Source organism: Anser anser, assembly GCF_964211835.1.
Source record: "Anser anser genome assembly, chromosome: 7".
Taxonomy (NCBI): Eukaryota; Metazoa; Chordata; class Aves; order Anseriformes; family Anatidae; genus Anser; species Anser anser.
In genome coordinates, this window is record NC_139727.1 from 14,071,858 (window position 1) to 14,098,205 (window position 26,348).

At 45.5% G+C, this 26,348-nt stretch overlaps 1 protein-coding gene and 1 long non-coding RNA gene across 6 annotated transcripts in view; one reads left to right on the forward strand and one right to left on the reverse strand.

The window, feature by feature from the left end:
• Positions 1-26,348, reverse strand: part of RTKN2 (rhotekin 2) — a 135,793-nt gene that overhangs the window by 55,348 nt on the left and 54,097 nt on the right. Inside the window, exon 1 of one of the 5 annotated variants that reach the window (XM_083843943.1) lies at positions 17,936-18,100. The exons of the other annotated variants lie outside the window; for them this stretch is intronic. Within the exon in view, the coding sequence (XP_083700069.1) occupies positions 17,936-17,947 (12 nt within the window). The 5' untranslated portion in view covers positions 17,948-18,100. Of the gene's footprint in view, positions 1-17,935; positions 18,101-26,348 lie in introns of those variants that run through there. 5 annotated transcript variants of the gene reach the window in all.
• On the forward strand, positions 21,190-25,832 carry LOC310902435. Its single transcript, XR_014586723.1, has 2 exons — positions 21,190-21,289; positions 22,520-25,832. It is a non-coding gene; the product is annotated as an uncharacterized lncRNA (long non-coding RNA).

Below are 26,348 nucleotides of genomic sequence, written 5' to 3' on the forward strand. Positions count from 1 at the left end.
CTGTGATGTTAAAGCTAACACAGGAGCTTTCCCAAAGGGAATAAGATTGTGTTGAATAAGATAGCAAGAAAACCATTGAAAATAAAACCAGTTATGAACTCCTTCTAGAGGACACCTAGAGGCTTGTTTCTGGAAGCCATGTAAAAACAATGAAATGGCAGAGTTTGATATTTTTTTTTTTTTCTTCAGTAGGTCTAAACAGGGTATTTGAAGTTACAGTCTTCAGTGGTGACTTAATTTCACTTTGTCTCCTAATTATAGGGCAAGAGCATACATGTAGTAAGTTGTCATATCTCTGACAGTAATTTCTTTAACCAATCTATTACATTTGTTTTAAGACCGTCTGGTCATGCCTCTGCTCTGGCATAGCCTGCAATAAAAGGGTTATTTCAGAATAGCTGTTGTGGTGAGTGGTTATTTTTGCCACTGGCTTCACCTGAAATTTGCAATTATTGGAACTATTTGTTCAAATAACAGCTTGACAGTGGGATTAAGAGCTGGCTTTTAAAGATCACTGCAATTTGTGCTTCTTTAAAATAACAGCTTGCCTTTAAATATGAGTATCACTTGTACAACAAACCAGTTTTGCTTTTGATGACCACAACTAGATGTTGGTTTTCCACCCTTGATTTCTGGGGGTCCTGCTCCCTCTTCCCCATGTCCTTTCATCTTCCCACTCAAGCCATTGCTCCCCCTTCAGCCGCACTGGTACAAGTGTAGCATGACTAGCCCACAAAATGGGTATGGGAAGTAAAGCATTTTAATCCTCACAGTGCCACCCCAGTAAGCTCAGGGCTCAGATCTAGACCACAACCCAGCAAATGGGTGCAACTGATAGGACAGTAACTTTCTGAGAGGAGGAGGTGTGAACCTCTTAAATCAAACGTGCTGATAGTGGCGTAGGAATGTGAAACCACAGCCTAATGAGCAACAGATACCAGCCTTCAGGCAGAGAAGGCAAAGGGATGACAGATCAGGTCAGCAGCCTTAATACTTAATGAATGTTCATATTTTAATAGTTTCTCAAGTAAATGGAAACTTGCTTTGGTAGGAACTTCCCCGTCTTTAGGTAAAATAACAAAATAGTTTGTTTCTCTATCCATTTTAGGTGAAGTGCAATTCTGTGAAGGGATTTGATGCTTGGGTGCAGAGTCTGCCCAGAGCCTCATGCCTGTCTCCACCTACGGAGCAGTTGCAGGTGTCAAAGTTGCTGTAAATAGTCCTGGGACCAGCAATATGTATCTGTAGGAGGGTTTGGTTGCAATGTGTGAAACCATTATCCCTTGTCAGTTGTTAAGGAGCTGGAGCTGTCCCAACCTCTGCATCTACTCTGCGTATCACATGTTTATCTGCTGAAAGCCAGGGGAACACTAAGGGCATCCGCAGGGTCCACATGCCAGCAACTGCCCTGGTAAACAAGAACTGCAGCTCACTAGTTCTGCAGGGACCACCCTGTGATCTAGTGGTGAAGGCAAAAGAATAAATTTCACCTAGGCTGCTATGATTTACGACTTTATTTACCACATCTGACACTGCGTTTGGGAAGAGCTCTTCTCTGTCTGGCAGTCTGGGCACCTCCTGCTCCTCTCAGACATCTCCCTTGTCTGTTTGTCTTTCTCTCCAGTTTTTCCCCCCCGATGCCACAAACTGCTGCCAGTTAAATGTGCTCTCTGGGAAGGAGCAGTTGTCCCTCCTTCTAAAAGTTTCTGCCTGATGGAGGTTGCAGCACCCAAGACAGAGCTGCCCCTTCTCCCTGCTGCCCAGTCATAGCCCTTCAACAAACCATTATGCTATACAACGTATGTTAATATTAGTATTGCACACTGTAAGCAAACAGGATAAATCACTCTGCTGCCCATTACAGAAATTTACAGACGTCCGAGCTGCACTGAGCATCATCTAGTCCACGCAGAGGATGCGGTGCCAGGACCTACCGCTTATGGTGCTACAGCAAGGACCAGGGTGGCGCTGAATGAGAAGAGGCAGGAAGCTGCAGGCTGACAGAGCAGAGAGCAAACGGGAGCAGAGGAGAGTGGGAAAGAAGTGCTTCTGAGAGCAGAGGGGCTCCAGGGGAGCTAACAGCTCTGCATAACCTTTCCTTAATATAGCAGCAGCACTCCAGATGTAGAATGATCAGCATAGGGTAGCAGAGACCTTCAAACAGGAAGGGCAGTGCTTCCAATCTGAGCCAGGCTTTAATAAATGAGTCCTCTTTCAGGTGAGTGCTGCTGATGAGGCTGTTCTGTAAAGATACTGAGCCCAGCAGGCCTGTGTTGCTGTGCTCTCTGTTTTACACCTCCACCAAGTGGGCCCTGTAATACTCGCATGCCCACCTTCCCTCGACTTCATTAGGAGTCATTAGCTGACCTGCTGGGAACATCCATCTTCCCACAGTATCAGAGCACAAAGTAAAAGATGGAAATCATTGCCTAACATTCACCCAAAATTTGGCAGAGGCCTGGAGAAATAAATTGAAAGTAAATAAGATAAGCACAAAATCATCACATCTATTAAAAACTGATACTAGAAGTAGGACTGGAGAGAGAGAGGGTTATCACTATAGGTAGGAAATGTCTGTGCACACTACAAGACAATAAAGGCAATTAAACGGATAAGCAGTGGCTGCAGAGAAACTGCACAAGTTCTTTGAGCCATTTCCCTATTGTTCTTGGGGGGAGGAGGGTAAAAATTCTTCTGGGAGCTTCCTTCAGGTAACCAAGGCACAGCAGTGGCACAGAGTTAGCTCTCTGAGGAAGTGGTCGTGGAGCAAGTAGGCTTATTAGCAATTGCTTCTTGGGGCTTGGTGGTGTTCAGAGAGATTTGAATAAAGTGGAAACAAATAAAGTACCTGAACTAACAAAATTCTGCTTACCAGGACAAGGCGTGAGACTGAGCCCTAGTGGGTGGCTGTATTCTGGCTCCTGTCTTCACAGAAGGAATTTATGGAGTGGTTGTACAATTTCAGCACAAAGGAAAAGTTTTATATAGAAGTTATTAAAGGCAGATTCATAGATTGTATCGAGGCATCTGAACAAACAAAGAAAAACGATGGATACATTTTTCCTTTTTTTTTCTTGCTATCCTACGGGCAACAAAATGGTACTACTGCTGCTAGTAACAGTTCCTACAAACAGTGGCTTGTAGGATGCCAAGTTACCTTGAGTAGTCTAGAAAGCAAGGGGAATACTAGGGAATTTATTGAGTCTATGTGGCTGTTCTCCTGAGAGTGATCCAAGTCTTCCAGAAAAAAATCCCGTTTACCCCCATCTCCCTATGTGCAGCTCACTAACTACATGTTTGTAGGAAAGGAAAATTCATGGGTGATATATTCATGCCATGGAGCAGGAGATTAATGAATGCTTTTTAATTACCTTTACTGGCACCATCACAAATATTAGCATTCATGAAACTATCAGCCTTCTAAAAACAAATGCCAGGCCCTTAATGTGATGCTTGTGGCCTCCAGCTACAGCGGAGCACACGAGCTGGCTGCATGGCCATGGCAAGGACGTGCTGGTGGTGTCCCAGTCCGGCCAGTCCCTGCTTTGCCCCAGCGCTTCTGCTAGAAGGCTGCGTGCGGCTCACCTTCCTTCCCCAAAGGAGGGATTCAGAGCCAACCTGGTAAGTTGCTGTCCTTTGAGCTTCCTGTCCACTGCAAAAGAGTAACCTGTGGCAGTGCCATGGGCTTGGTAAATCCAGAGTAGCTTCATGAAATTAAAGGAGTTAGTGCTGTAAGTGATGTGAGAACAAAGCCCTCAGTGTGACCTTACTGAGTTTAGATTTGCTTCCTCCTCGGCATCCTTCAGTGGCTTTTTATTACCAAGTCACTCTGAGCAGTCACAGAAACTGCAAAGCCTTGAAATGGGGGGTTAACAAACAAGGTACCTCTCAGTTTCTTCAGCCAGACTTCGTGGGTAAGTTCATAGAAACTAACCTTCATGAATGTGCTCATCCAAGTAATACGTGCTGGTCTTTAGCTCATTCATGCCACTAGGATCAGCCATGTAAACAGCCTACTGATGCACTCTGCTATGGCTTAGAGCAGGCAGATGCAGCTTGAAGTTTAAGTGGCAGATTTCCATAGCTGACCACTTAGGCCTAACTTCGTAAGACAAAACCAGCTCACTTAAAATAATTATCTACAACTATGCTGAGTTAAAACAATCTTTGATGAAACGCAGAGAACATTTGGATTTGTTATAAACAAGCAAAGCTTTGAAAGGCTATTACTGCTACAAAATGTTTCCTAGTTTTGGCTTAAAATGCTTTTTTCTCAGGCGCTGTATTTCCACCGAACAATCATGCCCTGTTTCATTTGGCAAGCGTTGATTCCTCCAACTCCCACACCCTGAGTTTTGTACAGAGCAAAAATTAACATGGCTTCACTGGCAGAGCAGGAACTGTTAATCCAGGCATTTAGTAACTGGGGAAATCCTGCATGCTGAGATTTGCCATTTTCTGTAATACATGGCTGGCTGTATCCAAATGTTCCCTGCCCAGAACTCCTGAAATGAGGCGCCCAAATAGTGGCTCACTTACCACCACGAGTATGCAGAGCCCTTCAGAATGAGCTCCGTCTCCATACATAGCTGGGACCTTTCACAGTCAGCAGCGCTATTTGTTGCTTCAAATTGTGCTACCAGACAAGAAGCATTTCTAAACTCCTGACCTAAAACTTAGTCTTCCCACACACTTACTCCTTGCTCAACGATCTCTAGATTCTCCCTTAATCTCCTGTGCTCCCACTAGCTCCAGCTCATAGCGCTGCACTTTGAAGTACTTGCAGGATTGCAGCCAAAATGGAACTTAATGGCCACAGTAGCTCTTTTAAGTTAGGAACTACCACAGCAGCTATTTTAAACTACCATTGTAAGATTATGATGAACCAGGAAGATGATTTTGGGGTTTCATCCACTCCTCTCCATGTTTCAGGACTGATAGGCACATTTATAAATAGGAAAAGAGAAGGTGGATCTGTTTTCGGGTAAGTAGCTATGGCTGTGCCCAGGTACCTTGAGTGGAGAATGGTTGTGCTTAATGATAACAACGTTTCTGCCCTGTGGTCTGTGGACCAACGGGATCTATGGACTATTTCCAAGAGCTCTGAGTTGTGACAAAAAAAACAACAAAAAAAACAAACCCACTGCCCATAAACTTAAATTCAGCATTCAGGGCTCCAGATCTTTAGTCAGTGTCCACAAAAAGATTGAAATCCCTTAATGGAGGGGAAAGACAGTAATTAGCTACCATGGGATAGCACCATGAAGAAGAGAAGAAGCATCAGTATTTTTCTGACAGCAGTGAGACCAGGGCTCTCCCCATTATTTACATGTTGCCTCTCTGTGATATTTTTGTCTTACAGAGAAGTTGTTACTTTCAACCACTTCCTCGAAGAAGCGGCAGAAAAAGAAGTGCGGGGAAAAGCCAGGCTCCAGCACTTCATTGAGAACCTGTTGCAGCGCGTGGACCTGGCGGAAAGGCAGCTAGAGTATTACCAAAACCAGCAGATCGCCTGCAACCACACGGATGTCAGCGACCACGTGGTAAGCCAGCAAAGTCCTTTCGTTAATTCTCACCCACCATCAGAGGGAAAGTGATTGACTTTCAGTATGAATAGGCTCAGTGGGACAGGCTAATTGCTACTCCAGACAGATCTGGATTTATAAATGCTTCTTTAGACTTATATTTTATTTATGTTTTAAACTGCCACTTCTCATATTTGTCATGCCTCACACAGAGCGTGTGTTAAGTAGTAAAATGTGAGTTTCAAACAATTTTGAGTCTCATTATAGAAACCTGAAAAGTTCTGGGTCTCACTCACATGAATTTTATTTGCAGCTTAGAGCTCTCGATCCTCACTGTAATGGGTAGTGTGGAAAACAATCTGCAGTTGTAACCAAATCATAGGGTAACGAACAAAGGCAGCAGACAGATGAGAATTCCAGCTTTGTGCCCTTAAAGCTGCAGTCAGGTACCGCTGCCTTGGGGATGGGAAGAGCAGCGATGGCTGTAAACGTTGCTGGTACCCGAAGCCACACAAAACAAGGCTGGTGCTGTCTTCCTCCTTTGTGAGGATGCTGCAGCTGGCTGTTCATGGGCCCTGGCGACTGTACAGAAGGAAAAATGACCCTGGCAGGACAGCTAACCCAGCAAAGGAGGGAAAGGTAAAAGCAGATCCAAGGCACTGTGCCTTGTGGTAACCTCAGTGCTGTTGGTGACCAGACATACCCGTTCCTTGCGCTTGTCATGGCTTCCTGCAGAGCCAGCAGTGGAACTTCGACTAACGGGGTCAGACTGGAAGTGATAAACTGGGAATGAAAAGCAGGGTAGGTCTTGCACTGATTTGGGATGGCCAAATGGGTGGTCTTATTGGTCAGAGAACACTTTCTGGGCACCTCTGAGGTCTGCAGCAGCATGGAAAATGGTGTAGGAACAACATGTAGAAGCTCAGTTCATCCCATCTGGACTCCATTTGAGCCAGACTTTATCTCCTTTTGAACAAAGAAACAAAGCATGAGAGCAATAGTCAAAGATGGGAAAAGGAGAGCAGAAAATAATGAAATATTTGCCAGATTTTTTTTTTTTTCCAGCTTTGGCTATTGCTGATGTTACCTTTGCTGGAAACAGTTTCCCTTGTGTCATTTACTGACTTGGCAGTTTTCTGGAGATCCCTAAAGATTTTCAGAAAGGATGTGAATCCCTGTAACAGACATGTAAACCTGCTAGCAGGTTTCAGCTTGCTTTCTGTAGTTCCCTATCAGTAGACGTGTAGGAAGAGTGAATGGATTCCCACAGGCCTGTCAGACTAGACTCCACAGACTAGAATCCACTGCTGTCTGAACAACGCTTTTAAAAATAACATTATTTCTTTAAAAGCCCTCATTATTACTACTTAAACTCCCTACAAAGCATTACACTTATATGGCAAGTTTTATCCATGACTTCTTCAGAACATTTCAGTTTCAGTGAATACCCCATACTGCCTATGCTAAGTAATTGCTCATCCTCATGGAGGTGAGATGAGAGGCATTTGATCATGCACAGCACTAAAGAGGTCTGTAGTGGTAGAAAGCAAAGGTTTCCGTAGCCACGTGGAAGACAAAGACCTACAGGCAAGAACCAAATCAGTGTGGATGCACTGACATGTAGTGTAGGACACCTCAAACAGTGTCTGTGAGAACGCTGAGGGGGGTGTAAAGATGGGCCTTGGTATTAAATCTCCGATGCTCTCGATGTGTTTACCGGGGTCCCTGGCTCAGTACTGTCCCCTAGGGAAGGCAGTAGTTTTTGAGGCAGCTGCCCTGCTTTCTGAGTGACTTCAGCATTGCTCTAAGGTCACCCATCCAAATACTGACCAGCCTGACCTTCAGGGGGTAGTTACAGAAGAGCACAGCACGGGATGGCTCCAGACTCCCATCCAAGACGTATGACAAGCAAAGTCAGGCTGGGCAGAAGTCCATCTGCAAAGCACGGACAATACCAGGGACAGAGGGAACATTTGCTTGGCTCAGTGACTTCATTAAATGATATTCAAAGGCTCGGTCTAGTGACACTGATGGGAGATCAATACAAAGAAGCCTGTAGGTATCCAGACCGATGTAGGCTGGGCTGGCATCAAATGCCTCCTTTCCTGACCTCCACTACAAGAGGGATGAGACAAAGTGATTCCAAGCTGTCAATCAGGCAGTCATAATAAATGAAGTTGTGCAAAGTTCACGCTGCTGGCACTGAGGATACGTTATTCCTAGCTAGTCTTGAGATTTGGGGTGAGGAGGGAGAGAAACACTGGTGTTCCTGCCCTCCAGCCTTGAATGCTGCTGGAGGCAGAGACAAGAGCTGGTAGTGGAAGTTTTCTAGCTGCTCGTGTAAAGGAAACACATCACTGCAAAATTAAAGGCTCTGAGAGAAAACTAATTTAATACAGCTTATTCAGGCACTGTCCCTTATTAATTATCTTGAACACAATAATTACTTCTCATTGTACCATATTGTTTAATCTAAAGTGAAGCATCTCTGTTCAACCCACACTTCTTTAGCAATTTACTGTGATTATAATTATGACAAAAATAACAGGGAAAAGTCCAACGACTAACAACAAATTTTAAAAACTAAGTAAGTTAGAGGAATAACAATCTGAAAAAGGTTTTTTTTCCTTAGGTTTCTTTCATGAACATTTTTCTTGTACTAACAGCAGGTGAGAATGGAAATGTGACTTTGAAGACTGCATATATTTAATCTCCATACTTAAATTACTTGGTAATTTAATGTTAATATTTACCACCTGTTTCTTTTTTTCTTTGCAGTTTACAGACATTTCATCAAATAAGAAACCCAGATGCCTGTATGTATGTCTTTTTATTTTTCTCTTACTTAAAGATGTAACTTGACATGCTTAAATTGCTGCTTTTGCATTTCAAATTGATCCAAAAGCCTGAATCAGGTTGGGTTTGGATCAAGTTCTGTACCTTAGTGGGGTCTGTATTTATGAGACATAATAGAAGAAAAAGAGATTTCTGCTAAATCAAGATTTCTGCTCCACCAAAAGATTTCTGCTAAATCAAAAATAAAATGAGATATTCTTTAAAGGAAAATGAAGAATAATTTTGTGTAAAATAGATGATTCCTTTCTGATTGACTTTAATAGCCTATTGCAGTGCTACAGTTGTTGAACGTCTTTGGTAGATGCAGGTCAAGCTTCAGCTGAAAATATCTTTAACATTCTGTAAGTAGGGGAGAGACAGTTGTCATTTCCTAACTGACGCTAACACTGTCAACTTAAAAATCACATGTAAGCAAACAAGTGTCCTGAGAAAGTACGGCTGCTAGCAACATCTCAGGTTACTCAAGCAGCTGTTCTGGGAGTAGAACTAATATGGGCTGTTTTGTCAAGGTAAAGTCTTTGGCCTGAGTATAACACAGTTTGGTAAAATCCATTAGTTGCTGACAAATAGTGGGAGTTCAAAGGCATATGTAAAATTGTTTAGAGGTTTCTGTTTACCTATTGATACAGTTCTCCTTTAAAAGACACTGGCAAAACTAGCATTCAGTGGTAGCCTTTATTTGGAATTATCAGATTAAATATAGCCCAACCTGTCCTACGAAGCAGAGAGGATAGAGGAGAAGATGCTCAGCGGGGTCGGGAGGGTTTATTTTGCTCTGCCTGCTCTGGGTATGAAAGCAAATCTCAGACTGATGCAGTGGGAGGTGTCTCTGCCCATGGATGGGCTTTAAGTCCCTGCCAACCCACGCAACCCCGTGATTCAAAGTTCAGCATCTCGCAGTCACCTGTATTGAGGAGCTGCCACTCTCCATGAAGCAACATTGCCCACACCTAGAGCCAGCAGCATTGCATTTCAGCGTGTGATGGCCTGCATCTTCAGCCATCTTAAATACCTTCTTCACCCTGACTGCTAATTAGGGGCAGAAATTCATCTCCTCTGCCACAAACTGGTTTAATTTAAATACAGTTCAGCTCTTTTAGGCAATCCCCTCCTGTCATCTTAACCATGACCTGATCTGGTTTTAACAAAGCTGCCACCAGGTAAAGCCATTCTGTGGGTAAGGCTCAGTTCCTGTGCTGTCAGTTGGCTTTCACTGCCTCATACCAACAAGTGTAGAGGTTTTCATGACACCCTGCAGGTCTTTCAAAGAGCAGGCTTCAAACGAGGGCAGGTTTGGAGAGAGACACGTGAAGAGGAACACATTTTGCTGGTACCATGTGTGATTCAAACGGAAGGTCTCTGCAAGTCTGTGAGGAGGAGGAGAATGCACAAGTTATCAGGTAGCTTTAAAACAGTGCAACATTGATGGCTGTTGCTGTAAATCAGGACCAGCCGGAAGGCTGGCACAGGGAGAACAGAGGGAGGCTGCACATCCTGATGGGAGAGGGCTCCTGCTGTGGCACTTGCACAACTGCAGCTTTTTCCAAAAGTGGCCTTATCAGTGCACAATACCGTCCAACTCCCAGGACAGCAGCACAGATAGGTTTCCAGAAATGACGAGCTCTGGAAAATAGACCTGTGGGAGCCCTTAAGAGACTGACGCACAAGTACACACATCTGTTCTTCACTTCAGTCACAGCATCTGGGCAGACACAAGCTGGTGTCTGACATCCATTGTGCTGCTGTTACACTACATGTACCTGCCATAAAACATTCTGAGATGATGTTAAAAGGTATCTGACTTAGCTAAAATGTGGAACTGAGGTTTCAAAATAAAAGTCTCAGAGCAGAGGGCACAGCTCAGCCCGCACAGCACCATGCAGTAACTCCTCCTGAGCTCACCAATATCATCAAATCCTGCCAGGCCTGAACCATCGCACAGAGAACAAAGAATTCAGCTCACTTTGGCCTTTAAGATTTTGCTCCCTTCTTCACACCATTTTCTCTGTTCCCCTTTCCTCTTCTCCCTTTTCAAATTGCAGCCTAAAGCAAAGCCAAAGCGTCCCAGGTGGCCAGCACAGAGGCAGAGCCGAGTTTCCCGAGCTATTGGCCACTGGCAGCTGCGGTCCCCTAGCACTTGGCAGAGTCCCAGGCAGTGCTCAGATCCCACCAGAAGGCCCCACAGTTCCTGCACCCACTTTCTGCTGTCATTGGGACCATGTGGTCTTCCAAAGACATGGGGACAATTGTTCACTGCAGAAGGTTGCTGTGAATATGCATATCTTTAAAATCTCTTTAGATTAATAAGTTAACAAGGATATAGACCTGAGCAAGGTGACAGTGCTCTAAAATCAGCAGAATCATATCCTGAATTAAAATGTAGATGAATGTACACGAAGAGTCCATCAGTAACATGTGTAGTTCCTGTAGCGAGGGATGATTTTGATTATGGAGAAATGTAATTTATATTGCAACTGTTCTTAACTTTCAGCCTGGTTCTGTAAAGCAAGGCTATTCTGCCTGCAAAAATATATGGGTTTGGGACATTTGTGGGCAGCTTTCACTTTGCAAGACTGAATAATAATTATTAATAATCACTATTATTAATTTCAGGAGCCGAGGAAGTCAACATGCCTCATACAACATCCCCGACACAAAGCCTCATTCCTTTCAGAAAGGAAGAGTCTTGCTGAAAAAAACAAAGGAAGAAAAAAACAGTTTGCAGCCAGTCAGATGCTTCTACGAACCTGTTGATTGCCCAAGAGAAATATGGAGAGCCCAAAAGAAAGGTGAACCAGTCTGCTCTGCCAGGAAAGTGAGTGCAAAATCCAAGATGGGTAAAAAGAGCAAACAGCTATAGGAACAGCTAACAATATAAAGTAACACAGGAGCTTGGCTTCAACAGAACAAATACTGAATGAAGTTAATCATCCCACTTTTTCCTATCCATCTGGCCATGCCAAAACATAACAGATATAATATATAGAAATGTATACGATATGGAATCTTTATATTATTTAGCAACGCCATTCCCTCTTTGGGCACTATTAGAGAAATGACATTTTATTAAGTTTACACGGAGGGTTTTCTATCTATTTATTTATTTATAGAGCTTATTTAAAACGACTGCAGTTATCTTGCTGGGCAGTACTGTGGCTGTACGTTTAATTATTTTAGTGGCAGCATGTAGCTTGGTAATTTATTTTCCATCTATGCTGTTGCTGAAGTTCAAAAGAATCCATTTAATCGGCACCCAAGTAGTCACTCTTCCATCTTAGGTAGGTGTAAGATCAATAATTGACTGTTACCTGTGCAAGCATACTTGGATGCAAAAAGCCTACTCAAGCTGCTTGGAGGCTGCTATAGCAGTAGATTGCTACCCTGGATTTTCATCGGGAAGCCCAGTTGGGCACATCTCCACATTTCATTACCTCCGTTAAGCGGCCCAGTCCTGCCAGCAGCCACGGTCCCTGCTGGTGCAAGTTTGGGTTGCTGCAGTGTCTCAAGCACAGCTTTCACACCCCAGCAGCTTTCTCCTTTGGCACCGGCCTCTGGTGTCACTCAGCAGCGAGGGCAGAGTGTGTCAGACACCAGGAGGCAGCTCAGCAGTGAGCAGCAGCAGGCAGCCAGCAGCGGGGAGCAGCGCGCCACAGCGGGTGGCGCCCTGAGCAGTGCCTGCCCTTGGGTTGGTCGGGAAAGGCCTAAAAGGGCTGTGATCATAACCTAACCCCTTCAAATCTTCATCTCCATGAAGAGTCCTTTCAGGGGAGATGGATCCTCAAATTTCAACTAAAAGCCCAAGAGTAATGAAGACAGATGACCGCAGGATGGGAGTACGGGTGTTTACAGTGGTTTGTGCCAATTAAAAGGATCCTTAATTCATCAGAGTATTTATTAAGATGATTTTTCCGTGTGTACAGTTTTTTGGTAACCTGAATCCTCATGCCATGTTTACAAATACGAACATCTTGTTGATGTTACTGAAGAGATTTGTTTTCTCAAGCAACAGAGAGAATAGAGACAAGTCTGTGTAAATTATTTTTAAATGCTCATAGCAGATGTAAATTGTTTTTGTGGAAGGTGATTTTTACAGTATGTGTATAAAGATTTGTGAAAAATGTTTTTCATTTTTGTAACTATGACTGTAAGCAGAACAGAGTATTAAAAGACAGTGTATCACTATGATTACTGCTGCAATAAGCACCCGAGTTGCAATAGTTTTAAAGCAGAAGAGGACCAGTCAGTCAGCTCAGATCAGGTAATGACAGGTGTCATACATCTGCCGGTGCACAGAGCTCCCCGAAAGTAGCAGAGAGAAGAAAGAGTATTATTCCTCACTTTTATTTTAACTAGTAGATGTGGAACTATCAGATATATGTTTTAAGTTTCTCAACACTGTTTCGATAGGAAGTCACAATGTAAAGTCAGTTCGGGTATTTAGGTTGTACTGACATTTTAATATTTAACTCTGTCACAAGGCAACACTTGGCCTTACACTTGCCATTGTGTGGTGAAGAGGATTTGTCAATTGTGTTGCATGGGTTTTGGTCGGACCGTGTGTTACAAGAACTTGCCTAGGAAAACCATATCATAGAAACAACCTTTAGTTTTTTTCCATTTCCCACATCCTACAAACATGAAGAAATGATAAATGAAGGTGATCTTTAGAATGGAAGTAAATACATTAATATGTTCCTTTATCCACTTGACACTGAAAGAATATTTTTATTTTTAAATGTCTATCTACTCTATTAGTCACCAAAGTTAAGTGCAACTACTAGTTCACAGATGAGATGTTTATTTTATTATTTATTGCGCCAAAATCTTGACTGTATGTGGGGGAGGAAGAGAAAAAAAGAGTGAAAGACGCTGCATGTTCTTAAACTTCTCAATTTAAGTTACAGTTACTTGCTGAACAAATGCTGGGTTAGTTAATTAGAGAGAAATTGGTTCTGATTGTAACCCCAGATAAAAGTTTTTAGAATATAAACATTCTAATAATAAAGATATATTTCTCAGTTACTGTGTCATTTAACTTTGTGAAAATACAAACATTTAACTTTGTTAAAAAAGCCTACCCAACAGCAGAGAAAAAGACAATGAATAATAGCCCCATTTGGGCTTCTGTTTATTCCTCAGATAAAATGCCACTAATCTTTCAGAGCACTACAAATTAACCTGAGAGACACCTGCAGCATCCTGGCCCCACACAGCTCCCACGTCATGCCACCTGTCCCTCTTACTGGAATGGTGCTCGAAAATAATTCCTAAGGTAAGCCACATGGTCAGACAACCTGCCTGCGTCAGGGGTGGGGAGGGAAAGGGGCAGCCATGGAAAATTAAGGGCAGAAGGTCTACTGGGAAATGTAGGCAGCCTCAGTCATGTTTACGTGATATACTAGCCCATCTATAAGGTGGATGCCTGGTCATGCAAGGTGCATATCCCACCTACACGTCATGTCCCACTCAGAGAGGTGCAGCACCTCAGAGAAATGTGTCCAGGCACCAGACTGTAACTGGTGTTAGCTTGGGACGACTTTGGGAGCAGATAACGCTGGAATTGGAAAAAATCTGTTTAAAAGTATTTTAAAATCTGAAATCTGAAAGTGTTCTGACAAAGCTGACCACTCATCTTTGAAATTGAATTGAAGCACATTTTGCCCTTTGAGACACCTAGGTGGGTTGTATGCTCCCGTCAAAGTGAAATGCAGTAGGACCTGGCCGCCTAGTTCGCACACATTTTAAAATAACACCTTGTCTAAAACTAAAAACACCTCAGAGCACTATGTATGCAGGCTGGGACCTTACAGGTGACCTTTGCTTAAAACAAAATGTTCTGACTGACACGTAACGTTATCGGCCAGGAAAACAAGAGACTAATTGAAACCTAGACCTTTAATTAGACTACTTCATACAAAAAAACACAATTATTTTGAGATGCTCCTGCCAGCTGAAGAGAGCACATGTTTTTAAAGCACTTGATAGTATCTGACCCCCGTCTGCCTTGGCAGTAAAAACAACCTTCTCCTGCCAGAGGAGATTAAACACATTTGTTTTGTTTCCAGGAGAGTTACTGGAAATATTCAACTGGGTATTTGTATTCAACGGGATGGCCACCAATTAGACCAGGTACTAGGTCAAACAAATTACCACTTTTATCATCCCTAATAATTTCTTCCAAAGCCACCAGCTCTTTCAGTCTCCTTGAGTGATGTCCTGCTATTCTCTCTCTTTATTCTGCGTCACCAAATAGTTGCCTGTATTTGTTCTTACATCAGGCTAATGCTGATTATTTCCATACATCCTGTCTGAAGTGGTTGGAGTGGACTATTTTAGTGCTCTCTGCAGTAGGCATAGGCATTTATTTATTTATTTTTCAGAAAACAATCCCAGAAGTGATTTTATGACATGAAACATGCAACAAGCTCTTAAAAATAGATCCTGTTGTGACACGAACAAAATGTCCTTTCCCGTTTTGTTGCTAATGCTGCCACCCTCTAGCCAGCCACTTTTTGCAGTATGGTCTCTTGAATTGTCCTCTGCGTGTCCCTCCAAGGAGGCTCAAGCTGCACAGGTTAAGTGCAGTCACTGGTTGGAGAAGCCCTTTTCCCCTCATCTGTTCTAGCCACGCACACTGTGAACAGGTAAACGTTGGCTTGAAAGTTTCATAAAGGGTGAAAGAACAGACACAGGAGATTGCAGGTTCCTTACAACCTGTTACAAAAGAGGAAGAGGCTCTTCTGAGGTGAGAGAGGAAGGAAGACACAGAGGGATCCCCAGAAGCCTGGGAAGTTGCTGTGTTCTGGGGCAAGGCAAGGAGATCAGAGCCACATGGACAGCAGCAATGCAGGCATGGGGGCTTGTTACTGCTGGCTGTTTCCTACATCTTGTGCCCTGCAACCTACCAGAACGTATGTAACCTGGCACATTCACTCCTTAAATCATGCCTTAGACCTATGTTTTGAGGCCTAATTACTGATTTCAAAGTAATAGATTTTAGGATGAAGTTTTGCAAGAAACCCCTCTGATTGCATCCCTGGTATTCATTCAAGAAATAAGAGACAAGCAAAGAAACAAGCACAGCAGCACAACATTAATTGTTTCTGTGCCAGACTGCTTGGCCCACCAGCTGTCCGGAGGTGACCTCCTAAAAACGAGGTGGTTTAATTATCGCCCTCTGTGAAGGGTTGTGCAGGCACCTGTTGGACAGGAGCAGGTGACAGCACTGGTTCTGCCCGCAGCCAGGCTATCCCATGGCAGCCAAGCCACCCTACGGCAGGGCCACCCCTGGCCAGGGCCACTTTGCAGGGAGGAGCCTGGGGCAGAAGGGCCCATCAGCAGCTACAGCCTGGTGTCAGCACCCTAAATAACCCGGATTTTAAAGGAACTGAACTCATTTCTATGCAAAGAGCCAAACAGCTCCAGCTCCTCAGCACGCCTCTGGCTGCCACCACGGCTTCTGGCTTCCCATGGCTGCTCAGGCTCCCACCAGCCCTGCAAAAGATTTGGGGCAATGGGTTGCTCACAGGCACACTGAAAAACTCCACTGCATGCAGCAGCCCTGAAAACACGACTTACAGCCTTTTGGGTGCACGTGTGGGCTCCCCCTGCCCTTCGCCCGTCCCCCGAGGCAGAGGAAGTGTTTCAGCCCCACTGGGAGCTGAGGCCCTGAGGAAGGGCAGGGGGAGCCCGGTCTGCCAGTAGAGCCCCACGGACGTACTCCTACAGGCTTCAAGCATTTGCAAATAAAGAAACTAAAATCGTAATTAGAGCTATAATGAAGGAGCTGCAACTCCTCTATCAGTTCATTTAATTGCCATGGTGACCACACTGAACCATCAAGAACAGGTTTTATTGCTGAGCCCTGCTCCGCTGGAAGACAAATTTGTTAGCAGCCATCACCGGGGCTTCACCTGAAGCCTCCTCTCTGTGGAGGGCAACTGAGGGCAGCAAGCAAAAGGCAGAGCCCGGGTCCCAGAGAGGCTGGCAGGACACTTGCTGAAGGACAGGCACAAGTTCAAGTTTCCAGAACTGTAGGTGGGGAAAATGGAAAGGAAGATGCAACTGGTGCACTCAAAACAGATGAACACAGCATGTGCTAAAGAAGGGATCGGGGCACCAGTACAGCCTCTGTCCCCCTCTATTCTTTCACTGGGCTTCAGCAACTTTGTAGTTTTGGTTACAATTTGTCAACAAGGAAACAGGGGTGCCCACTGCACCCCCATCCCACACAACATTCCTACCCCATTTTCCAACCTACACCATTAAAGGACTCACAAGAACCAGCTTATTTTTTATTTTAGGGACAGGGGCTTCTCTTCCTTTTGCTCTAAGTAGATGAAAACCTACATTGTGGATCCCTGTCTTCCTGGATTTCAGGACTGGGGTTACATTACATGTAAATCTGGATGGTGGAAAAGGCCTGTTCACCTGAGCAAAAGTTAACAAAAGTTCTACTTTATCCATGTGTGCCATCGAGGTGCCTGAGAGGCAGCCCGTGGGATTCAGCTGCAACAAAGGACATTTCCCGTTGTCCTAAAAAATGCTCTGAGTTCAGAATCAGCCCATCAAATGTGAGCCCAGTCTGAAAATTCTCTTTTGGGGGGAGAAAAAAACTTGAAACAGACATCAGTTTGCAGATGAATCCAGACCGAGTCGTTTTGCCACTAGGTGGTGATGGCTGATAATGAATTGATGCAGCAACTCCGTGTCCCACGGCTCACGACCAGCTCACTCTACCCTGGGGCTTCGCATCCCCGTCGGGGTTTTGCGTTTGTTGCACTCCAGCAGGCTCTGCCCACACCAGAGACACTGCAGCACCTAGCCTCAGTCTGAGCTACAAACTGACGAGAGGACTTCACCAAACAGGCGCAAGTGCCATTTAATTAAAAAAGCCAGGGATGCTGAATGAGGAGGAGCCCAGTAAACGACGTGTTACTACTGGTCACATGCAATGCAGACAGCATCAGCTGTGCCAGTTTCACGACCACACGAACAGAACACAAATGACCAACGTTTCTTTTTTGGATAGAGCCAAAGCTGTACAATAGCAGCCACGGGCAAATAGCAGAGTTTTCCACAACGGCAGCCAAAGGCTGAGGTAGAGCACATTGGTGATGTGCTGGGATCTTAATGCATTAAGATAAAAGCACTGCTGCCAAAACAGGGCAAATGCTCCTCTCCTCCATGCAAACCGCCTCTGCAGCACCAGGTGCCCAGGACAAACTCCTTGGGCTGTGGGGTGCCCTCGCAGCTACCCCAGTACAGGACCATACCCTGCACCATGCCGCAGCCACAGCCAGCCCCAGCACCCCTTCCCCATCCTCTTGTGAGCCTGGCAGCTCCCACCCTTCCTGCCGAGTACATGAGTCTGCTTCTTCCTAACCCTAATTAAGGGGTTTTATTCTTATTATAGAAATTAAGTCTGCTTGGAACAAAACGGCAATTTTCTGTTATAAAACGATGACTTTCTGAAAGACATAAGAGGACTAATGCACTCAGCAACAGCTAATGACTACATGCCAAATGGCCCTTTGCTTTTAGCGCGCACCCACCTGCGTCTTCATGCTCTGCCACAGCCTGTGTGCCGGTCTGTGCTGAGGAACATCCCGGTCGGTCAGGAGGTGCCTCTGAAACGGGAGCTGCGGGGCACACGTCCCCTCTGCAGGGAGATGCCTCCACCCCAGAGCACAAGGACTTTGCTACGGGGCAGAAAGGTGAGGGTGAGGGCGAGGGCAGTGGCAGTGGTGGTGGCAGCTGCAGGAGGGGAACTTCCCTGCAGTCCCCTGCCTGGGGACTACTGCACAACTCCCAGCTGGGTGCAGAAAAACTCCAGCTAAGATGACCCACACCTGGGCGAGGCACAGACAGGAACTCAATGCACCTGTTATGCCCATCACTATGGCATTTACCAGTGCAATATGCATACGGTGCTGATGAACAACTGTTTGCTGCCCCAAGAAAGCTTCAGGGAGCTTGAAGATTGCAAATATGTATTAAAAAGGTTGTCGTTATGTTTTTTTTTTTTCCCAAAGAACATTAAGATGTCTTAAAAATGTTTCAACCCAGCTGGCACAGCTCCTCTTTCATGCCAGAAATGACTCCCCCTCTCTTCTCGAGCACTTCCCTGCTTCAGCAAGCAGTGCCCCAGGGGGGAGGCAAGCCCACCTGGCTGGGATGCCCAGCGGCACTCGAGGAGCGCCTCAGAGCAATGTGGCAGCACAAATGCAGGATTTGCCACTTTCAGAGCAATCCACATGCAGAAATCTGTTTTTATGAAACATTAGTCAGTTTAGATAACAACAAATCAGTACAAATCCAGTATTCAAATAAATTACCAGCTTTGAATAGCTGACCCACTTTATACATAATCTTGGCACACAATCTTGACTATGAAATTTGAGGCAGATTGGTTTCAGCTTGGTCAACTTGGAAAGAAAGAAATGAAGAACATGTTAAAACGGGGCTCTGAATTAAGGCTTCTTTCAAATTTAACTTCAGCTCAAGCTGCCTTGTTCTTACACTGATAGAGATTACAATCTTCCGCAAGCATCCTGTTTAGATTACCTGCTGGTCGGTTTCCCATGGAAGTATATTTGGTTGACAGACACAGCTTGAACCTGTCTTTTGACTACTGTGCTACAAGTGTGGCGAGCACCACTTGCCTTGCTACGACACACCAAAAAAGCATTGCAGACCACCAAGAGCCCTTCCCACCCCTGCAAACTGTACCGTGCACGGCACGTACAGGGCAGTGCACAGTTCCCGAAGGCAGCATTAAGGAGAATGGTAAACACCCCATGCTAGGATACATGCATCTTGTAACCCCAAAGCACTTCTTAAACCCCAAAGCACTTCTAATCTGAATTAACCTACAGAATCTCTGGGACTGCGAGTCCAGTGTTGCAGCTTACTGAGCGTGCGCAACTGTGGGGTGGTTGTGTGGGCTGTCCTACCTTTCCAAGGAGCTGCAGCCAACGTGGCTGTTGCTGGCTTCTTGCTATTGAGACACGCTCCTTGTAGGATTTGCAACTGGAGCCATAAGCCGCAGCTGAATCCCCCTTTTAAATATATGAGCTTTTTAAATAAAAGTGAAGGCCAACGAGAAAATTAAGTTACATGCTAGGGATGGTACAGATGAATCTAAACAGTAGATCTACATCACAAGTTGGCCAAGAATTCATCTGAGTACCTGAATGTGGTTGAAGCCAACAGCAGCTTGTATTAGCAAGTAAGACACTGTCTTCTGTAGATGAAATGGAGACTGAACTCTAGTCCATCATCCAATCCTTCTCTAAGTGGACACCAAGACCCAACCACCATGCCCCCTCTTGCCTCCAGCTTCAAAGAAATGCGCAAGGGAGCCGCAAGCTGTCAGCACACTTAACCTTCACCCTGGTACTATGGATTCAATTCAAAATCTACTACAAAGTTTTAATCAGCAACAGCACTCATGCTGCAGGTAGAAAAATGGATTTTTGCTAATGCACAAAAAGAGGACTGCGAGCAAAGCCATTGAGTCACTGTAACAGAACAGCACGGCTCTTCTACAAGTGTATAGTTTCTGGTTGGTAGAGATCTGAGGTGAGGGAATACAAGCAGACAACCGCCAGGTAACAATGAAGGAAAACTACACACAAGATACAGGTCTAATGTTCAGGATACCTGCGGACATGAACAATGTAATTCTGTCACTTAATCGTAGCTTGTAACGAAAAGTGGCAATGGGGTTCTTGGGAATTGGACAGACTCACATAGCTTGTTATTTTAAGTAAATACCACAATCAGCATGAAATCCCAGCAACTAAAATATGAGAAACAGTATGAACTACCAGTCTTTTATGGGATGGAAAGAATCCATAGCTATCCAAAGGCTAGTTTGGCTTTCATACACGTGTATATAAACCATGAGTCACTTTACATCGTCTTGACTCCAGCTCATAGCAAAGCATAGAGGCTTTGTTAGTGGTGTTTAAGTTAATTGCAGGTATTCTAGGTTTAGTTAGTGGGGGACGGAAAGAAATATTAGCCTTTTGCTTAAAAGGAGAAAAAATTCAAATTCATGTTGATACAAGAACAGGGTCAGGAAGAATATATAAGCAATTGTATTACAAAATTGCTAATACTAAATACTGCAAGGGAGAGCTATGGATATTTCTCTGCTTACGACAACAGAGAGAACCAGTCCCGAAACTGCAAGAAGACCGCAGTCAATCCCGCCTGCAATGCCCCGCTAAGCTTCGCAGGGAGCGAGGTGGTTCCCTAGGGCTGTAGGCTCACATGGACCTGGTGCATTTGGAGATGCATGTGAAGGCACCTGTCCCACCAGCGTGTCTCTAGTGGCTGCCTCGAGTGTGTGCCTCGCGCCCCAGGGAGCCCGGCTGCTGCCATGAGCCAGCTCCAACAGGTCACTTCAGTTCTCGGTTTCATTTACCCCACTCACAAACCCGGAGTAATGGGTCCTCCTTTGAACACTCTGAGCCCTTCTGATGGAGGTTGTTACAATTACAGCTACTATTGCTGGACATTAATAAGCCTCCCTGCTCTGTGGTGGAGTGCCCAGGTAAGCAATTTGCCCATTTTACGGATAAACTGAGATACTGAGACACTCATGTAGTAAATTAGCATCAGTGTGGAAAAAATAGGTGATCCATTTTCGGTTTCCTTCCTTAGCAGCTACCAAATGCTCAGGGTACTGTGGAGGGCCCATCCTGACAGCTGCCTTAGGTTTTAAGTGTGCTCACTCATTTTAAAGAAATGCATAATACCTCTCCGTTAAACCTCGTGTGCATTTTCAACTTCTAAAACTGATATCAATTCCAGGGTTCCGCAACAGCCTGCCAAGAGCTGGCAGCTAGCTGGCTGCTGCTTTGTCAAAGAGGATTTACTCTGAATAACGTTGGCTGGAGGTAGGAGACCTAATTCTATTTCTAGCTGCACTGGTATAAAACCGAAGAAACGTCTGCAAAAGGCAGATGCAAGGGTGTAAAAGGATTGCAGTGGGAGTGAACCTGGCTCAGAGGAATTGTTGGTATATTTTTTTCAACGACATACGCGTTTGGAAACTAATGGAAATGCTAAATTGGCTATAAAGATCTACAGTGGAAAAGTAACATTACTTTCAAGAATCTTAGCTGCTGTGAATAAATGTAATTAGGACACATTTAAATTTGTTTAATAGTTACCCAAAAAGGTTGTTTGCAATCTGCAAAGTAATATGCCCCTAAGTGTAATGGGTAGCATATGATTTCATTAGCAGCAAAACAGGCATAATATATTGCAAGCTGAAATTCCTATTTTCCTCTCTAACTAGAGCTCTCCCAAACCCTTACACCAGAGTCAATGCCGTAGGAAAAGGCCTCTCAGGGGTTTATTTGGATTTTGTTGGTTCTTTCCGCTTGTTTGTTTTTACAGAATGGGAGGTATTTCCCAGTCTGCTGCGCATCTCTTCTCCGTAAGCGCACAAAAGGACGCCCACCGTTAGCGGAGCAATGAGAAAGGTCACAGCGCAGGACCCCCCAAACGCCCGCTCTAGGTGCAAGCACTGCGCACAGTTCCCTGGCCCCAGTGCGACTGCTCGCAGAGCAGCTGAGCTGCCGGGGCCGCATCTCCATGCACCTCAGCCACCTCCTCAGCACCTCGCTGGGGCTTTTCAGGGAGCACGCTGCTTTTCTGCCCTGAATCTACCTACCAAGGTTTTACAGCCTCGCTTTGAGCTGTCTGGAGAAAGAATTTGTCTCCTGTGTGCCCTGGTGAGCTGGAGAAGCCAAACCACTGCCCAAGTGCTTCTCTGAGCTTCATCCTCTCCTAGGACAGGGTAAGGTGCCTACAACAGCGCTGGCTGCAGGGGTAAGATCAGGACCGCACGTGTGACCCCCGGGTTGCACGCTCAGGCTGTCTGCCAGCAGAGCAGCCTCACAGCTGGAGGGAAAGGGACTGCGCTTTGCTGCAGGGCTTGTGGCTGAGCAGCAGGACATCTCTCAGTAGCTGGGTTTTGGGGAAAAGCAGGAGGAGCTGAGTGTCAGAGACAGACCCAGAGAGGCAGAGCGACTCGCTTGTACACCAGCGAACGATTTGGCGGTACTTTAAAATCACCCTTCCCCACTGGTACACTACACTGAAACGCTTGCTTTCTGCAGCTTCTCCTCCCAGGGCAGTGGTGGGCTCAGGCAGGTGACGGATGGCACAGTGGGGATATGCAGGGACCTCATGTGAATGCAGCAGGGCAGTCCCACCACAGCTGTGCTGGCCCCAGCACCCCCAGTGACCACTACGAGGACAGAGCGGGAAGTGAGACCATCTTGTCCCCACCCCAAATGCTTCCAGTATCAGGAAATTAATAAAAATGAATACAATACAGGAATACACAAAAGACTACAAATATCCCCTTTGTCGTATCTGATTTGGACCTGGAGTGTGTCCCAGCTTCAGTCTAGCCACTCAATAATCTGAATGGGGAATGCTACATAAATTACTCATTATTCCCACCAGATGAGCTGTCAAAGGCTGCGGAAACAAGTTCATGTTCACTTCACCTCTCTCTGCTCACTCTACTCTTCCTTACTTTCCCCTCTAATAAGATCTGTTGTTAAACACTTCTGTCTTGAGATGCTGAGAGAGAGAAAGAAGGGAGGAAATACAGAAACCCTCTACCAAGCATCCTCAAGTTTTACTTTTGAACAAAAGAACAGAAGGACACCATAAAAGCCAAAGCAATTGTGCTTTCAGTGTGAGCTCATCATAAAGCAGCCTCCCCAGCCTCAATGCACACCCGGGGTTTCCACCGGCACAGATGCCCAGCCCAAGAACCGCAGAAGAAACAAGGATAAAACTCCCCTGTTGCCAGAGGAGATCCTTGTGAAGAGCAAAGGCAGATCTGGAGCAGAGCTTGTGCATTTCTCACGTTGCAGCTACTCGTATTTATTTTCAAAGCAAATCACAAATGTCAGAGTGTTGCGTAAACACTGCATCCAACTGCTGCACGGCAGCTGCCGCCCTGCACAGCGCACCCAGCAACTTCAGCCCCCCGGTCAGCCCGTCCAGAACTTCGCCACGACTAAAGCAACATCTCCCTTCTATTCTTCTGAACTAATCACCCATCTTCCACGCTTCCAATTAGTCCCTAGAACCTGTATTTCTGTCTGTCCATCTCCAGGGTTTCCCTTTTGTTGTTGGTTCCACGTTACGGCCAGCGCAAGTGGCAGAGAGCTATTGGTCTCCAAAAGGATGTTTTCACACATGGCTCTGCCCCAAACACCTGGAAGTACTTGTATCCCTGGAAAGGCAAGCCCAGATACTGGGTGGCCCTGGAAAGCCAAATGTCATTTCAAGTTTGCAAACGCTTCCTGTCATCACTTTTGGGCCAGACCAAAACCCTGGAGTGAGCCATCCCCGGGGTCAGGAGAGGCAAAGTTCAAAATCTGGCTGAAATGTGGTGCCTCGAGTCTCTCTCGTGCTCCAGCGACCTTTGAGGCGCTCCGCAGCGCGTAGCTGGCGCACACGGTGTGCCGACAAAGCCCTGGCCCCTTGGCAAAGGGTGCTTGGCACCGTCCTGCACTACAGCAGCCCCGGAGCCAGGAGGAGCCAGGGTTCCGGGGCCAGACAAGAGGCCTGCAGGCTGCGGGACCGACCTGGCACCACATTGCCCAGGGCAGCCACAGCACCGAGGGAATGCCCAACCCTGGAGGGAGCATCATATCTCTCCATCACGCCAGCACAACAGAAAGCCACCGAGTAACAGCTGGAGCGGCGCCACTCTGATTTTCTCAGCACAGAAGGTGCACAAAGCGCAGACATCGGCTTGCCCGGACTCCTCTGTGAGCTGGCTGGATGCGTGACAGCTCCAGACTACACAGACTTGAGGAAAAATAGGGATGGGAAGGCCCCATGGAGGTCATTTAGTGCAGCCCTCATCCTCAAGGCAGAATCAATTTTCCCCTCATCATTCTTGGCAGATAGGAATAGAGAGGAACCAAGAAATCGAACTTCAGGGAATTGGGGCAGGCTAAGTGTAACTATGAAAGCATGTCTGCTCAGGAGTAAGCGTGAATGCGCTTATTCTAGAAAGCCATGCCATAAAAACAGTATCAAGAACTTGACTTTACCTCTTTTTTAAAATAAACAAACAAATCTGGAAGCTTTAAAATCCAGGATATGGGTTGAGAGCTATTTCATAATTCTTAGTCACCTATACAGTCACCCAATGCGGAAACGCATCATATCACGCCCTAATATGCAGTAGGCAAATATTTTTGTAATCTAGTGCTAATGATACCAAATATTATTAATATCTCATTTGGCACACTATTGTAAAAATAATATTTAACAACGCATTAACTGTAGTTGTAGCAAGTGATGTATTTAGCTAATTGTATGCAATTAAGTTATAATTAAAATGGGGACGTTTCATTATCTTCCTTGCTTTTCGCTAAAAATCTAAGCAGGAAATTCAATAAATGAAAGCTTCTGGAAAATCATGTGAAGCATCAAGCGCTGGAAGATGAATATAGCACAAGGCATCATGTGTTGTTCATCTAACTTTATTAAAACCCCGCCAAGTTTAAATCTTTAGACCTTTCATACTGAGCTGAACTTCATTCCTTTTTCTTTCCTGTTTCTTCAGCCTGTCTATTATATCACCCAGGCTTTGAGCTACTGCATCATTATATCCTGAAATGCAAAGAAAAAATCACACGTGTGATGAAATGGCTGTGTCTGAATTGTGGAGGGAATACGGATGCAGTTCTGCATTTCATCTGGCATAACTTCTCTGCATCACAAGGGTGCTCCTTCCACTTTTGTCAAGACTGATAATACATGTGGGCAAAACATAAATGTTACAAATTGCAGCGTGCTTTCTGTTAGGGGGCTGTTCTTTGCTCAGCATGGGTGATTAACAGTCTGTGTGAACACAGAACGCCTGATGTGCACATGCTTTTGGAGAGGAGGAGTGGGAATTCACCCTCTCACCGATCCTCGTTGCAGCCAGTTATTTCCACGATTTCTTTGTCAGCATTGCTGCAACTTTGTGCTTGCAGTACTTGGAGCTCCATAACAAGGACTTGTGCGTACAAACTTGGCCACTTAGGAAACAAACCAAGGAGGTATCTGCACACATGCACACACACAGACTGAAAAACAGTCCCTGTGCAGGACCACGTCTTCATCTTCTCCTTTGCTTTGGGAACTGCACAGACCCCTCCGAACACTGGGACACAGGAATATCAGGCTTGTATCCCCCTTCCTCTCCCCAGGCCAGACCTGTCCAGCACCCACGACAGCCACACAAGCTACCAGTACTAGAAGGCGAGCTGGATCAGCCCGACACACCACACATTTTAGATTACATAGCTTCAGCGCAGAGCTTTGGCAACGTGTCAAGACTTTTTCCTGAAGACTCCAGCTGCTGTTTCTCCTGTTTCATTTAGCACTCATATAAATTAAAAGTTTTGGTAACACATTTTGACTGCTGTATGCATATCGCTCTTTTCATCCACGCTTTGGAGTGATCCACGCCCTCCCCTTACCACAGCCCAACGTGCTGAAGAAGCCGAGTTCGCTGGCATTTGGTACACACCAGCTGCGCCAGCAATTCCTCCCCAGACCTGAGGAGCAGGGAATGTTCATGGCAAACGAGCTGCTGGCCTGCTGGTGGCTTGGTATTTCCAGCCCAGACTGAAGACTTTTTCCAGGTAGATGCTCACTGCCTGCCAGAGGAGTGGGGTGTGATGGTGAGGTAGTGGGCAGTGGCAAATAAATGCCTGTCTCAGTCCACATCTGCTGAGGTAGGGTGCTCAGGCTTCTGCCTGTGGGACCTCACAATGCTCAGAAACAAATAAACCTGGGGACAACCTTTCTGTCAGGCTTCATCCCACACTGGAGAGAAAACTTACAGAGCACTCGCTTTAATTCAGCGTTCATAAAACCCCAATCCAGACATGACAGACCCCTTCTGCTCTCACAAGTCCC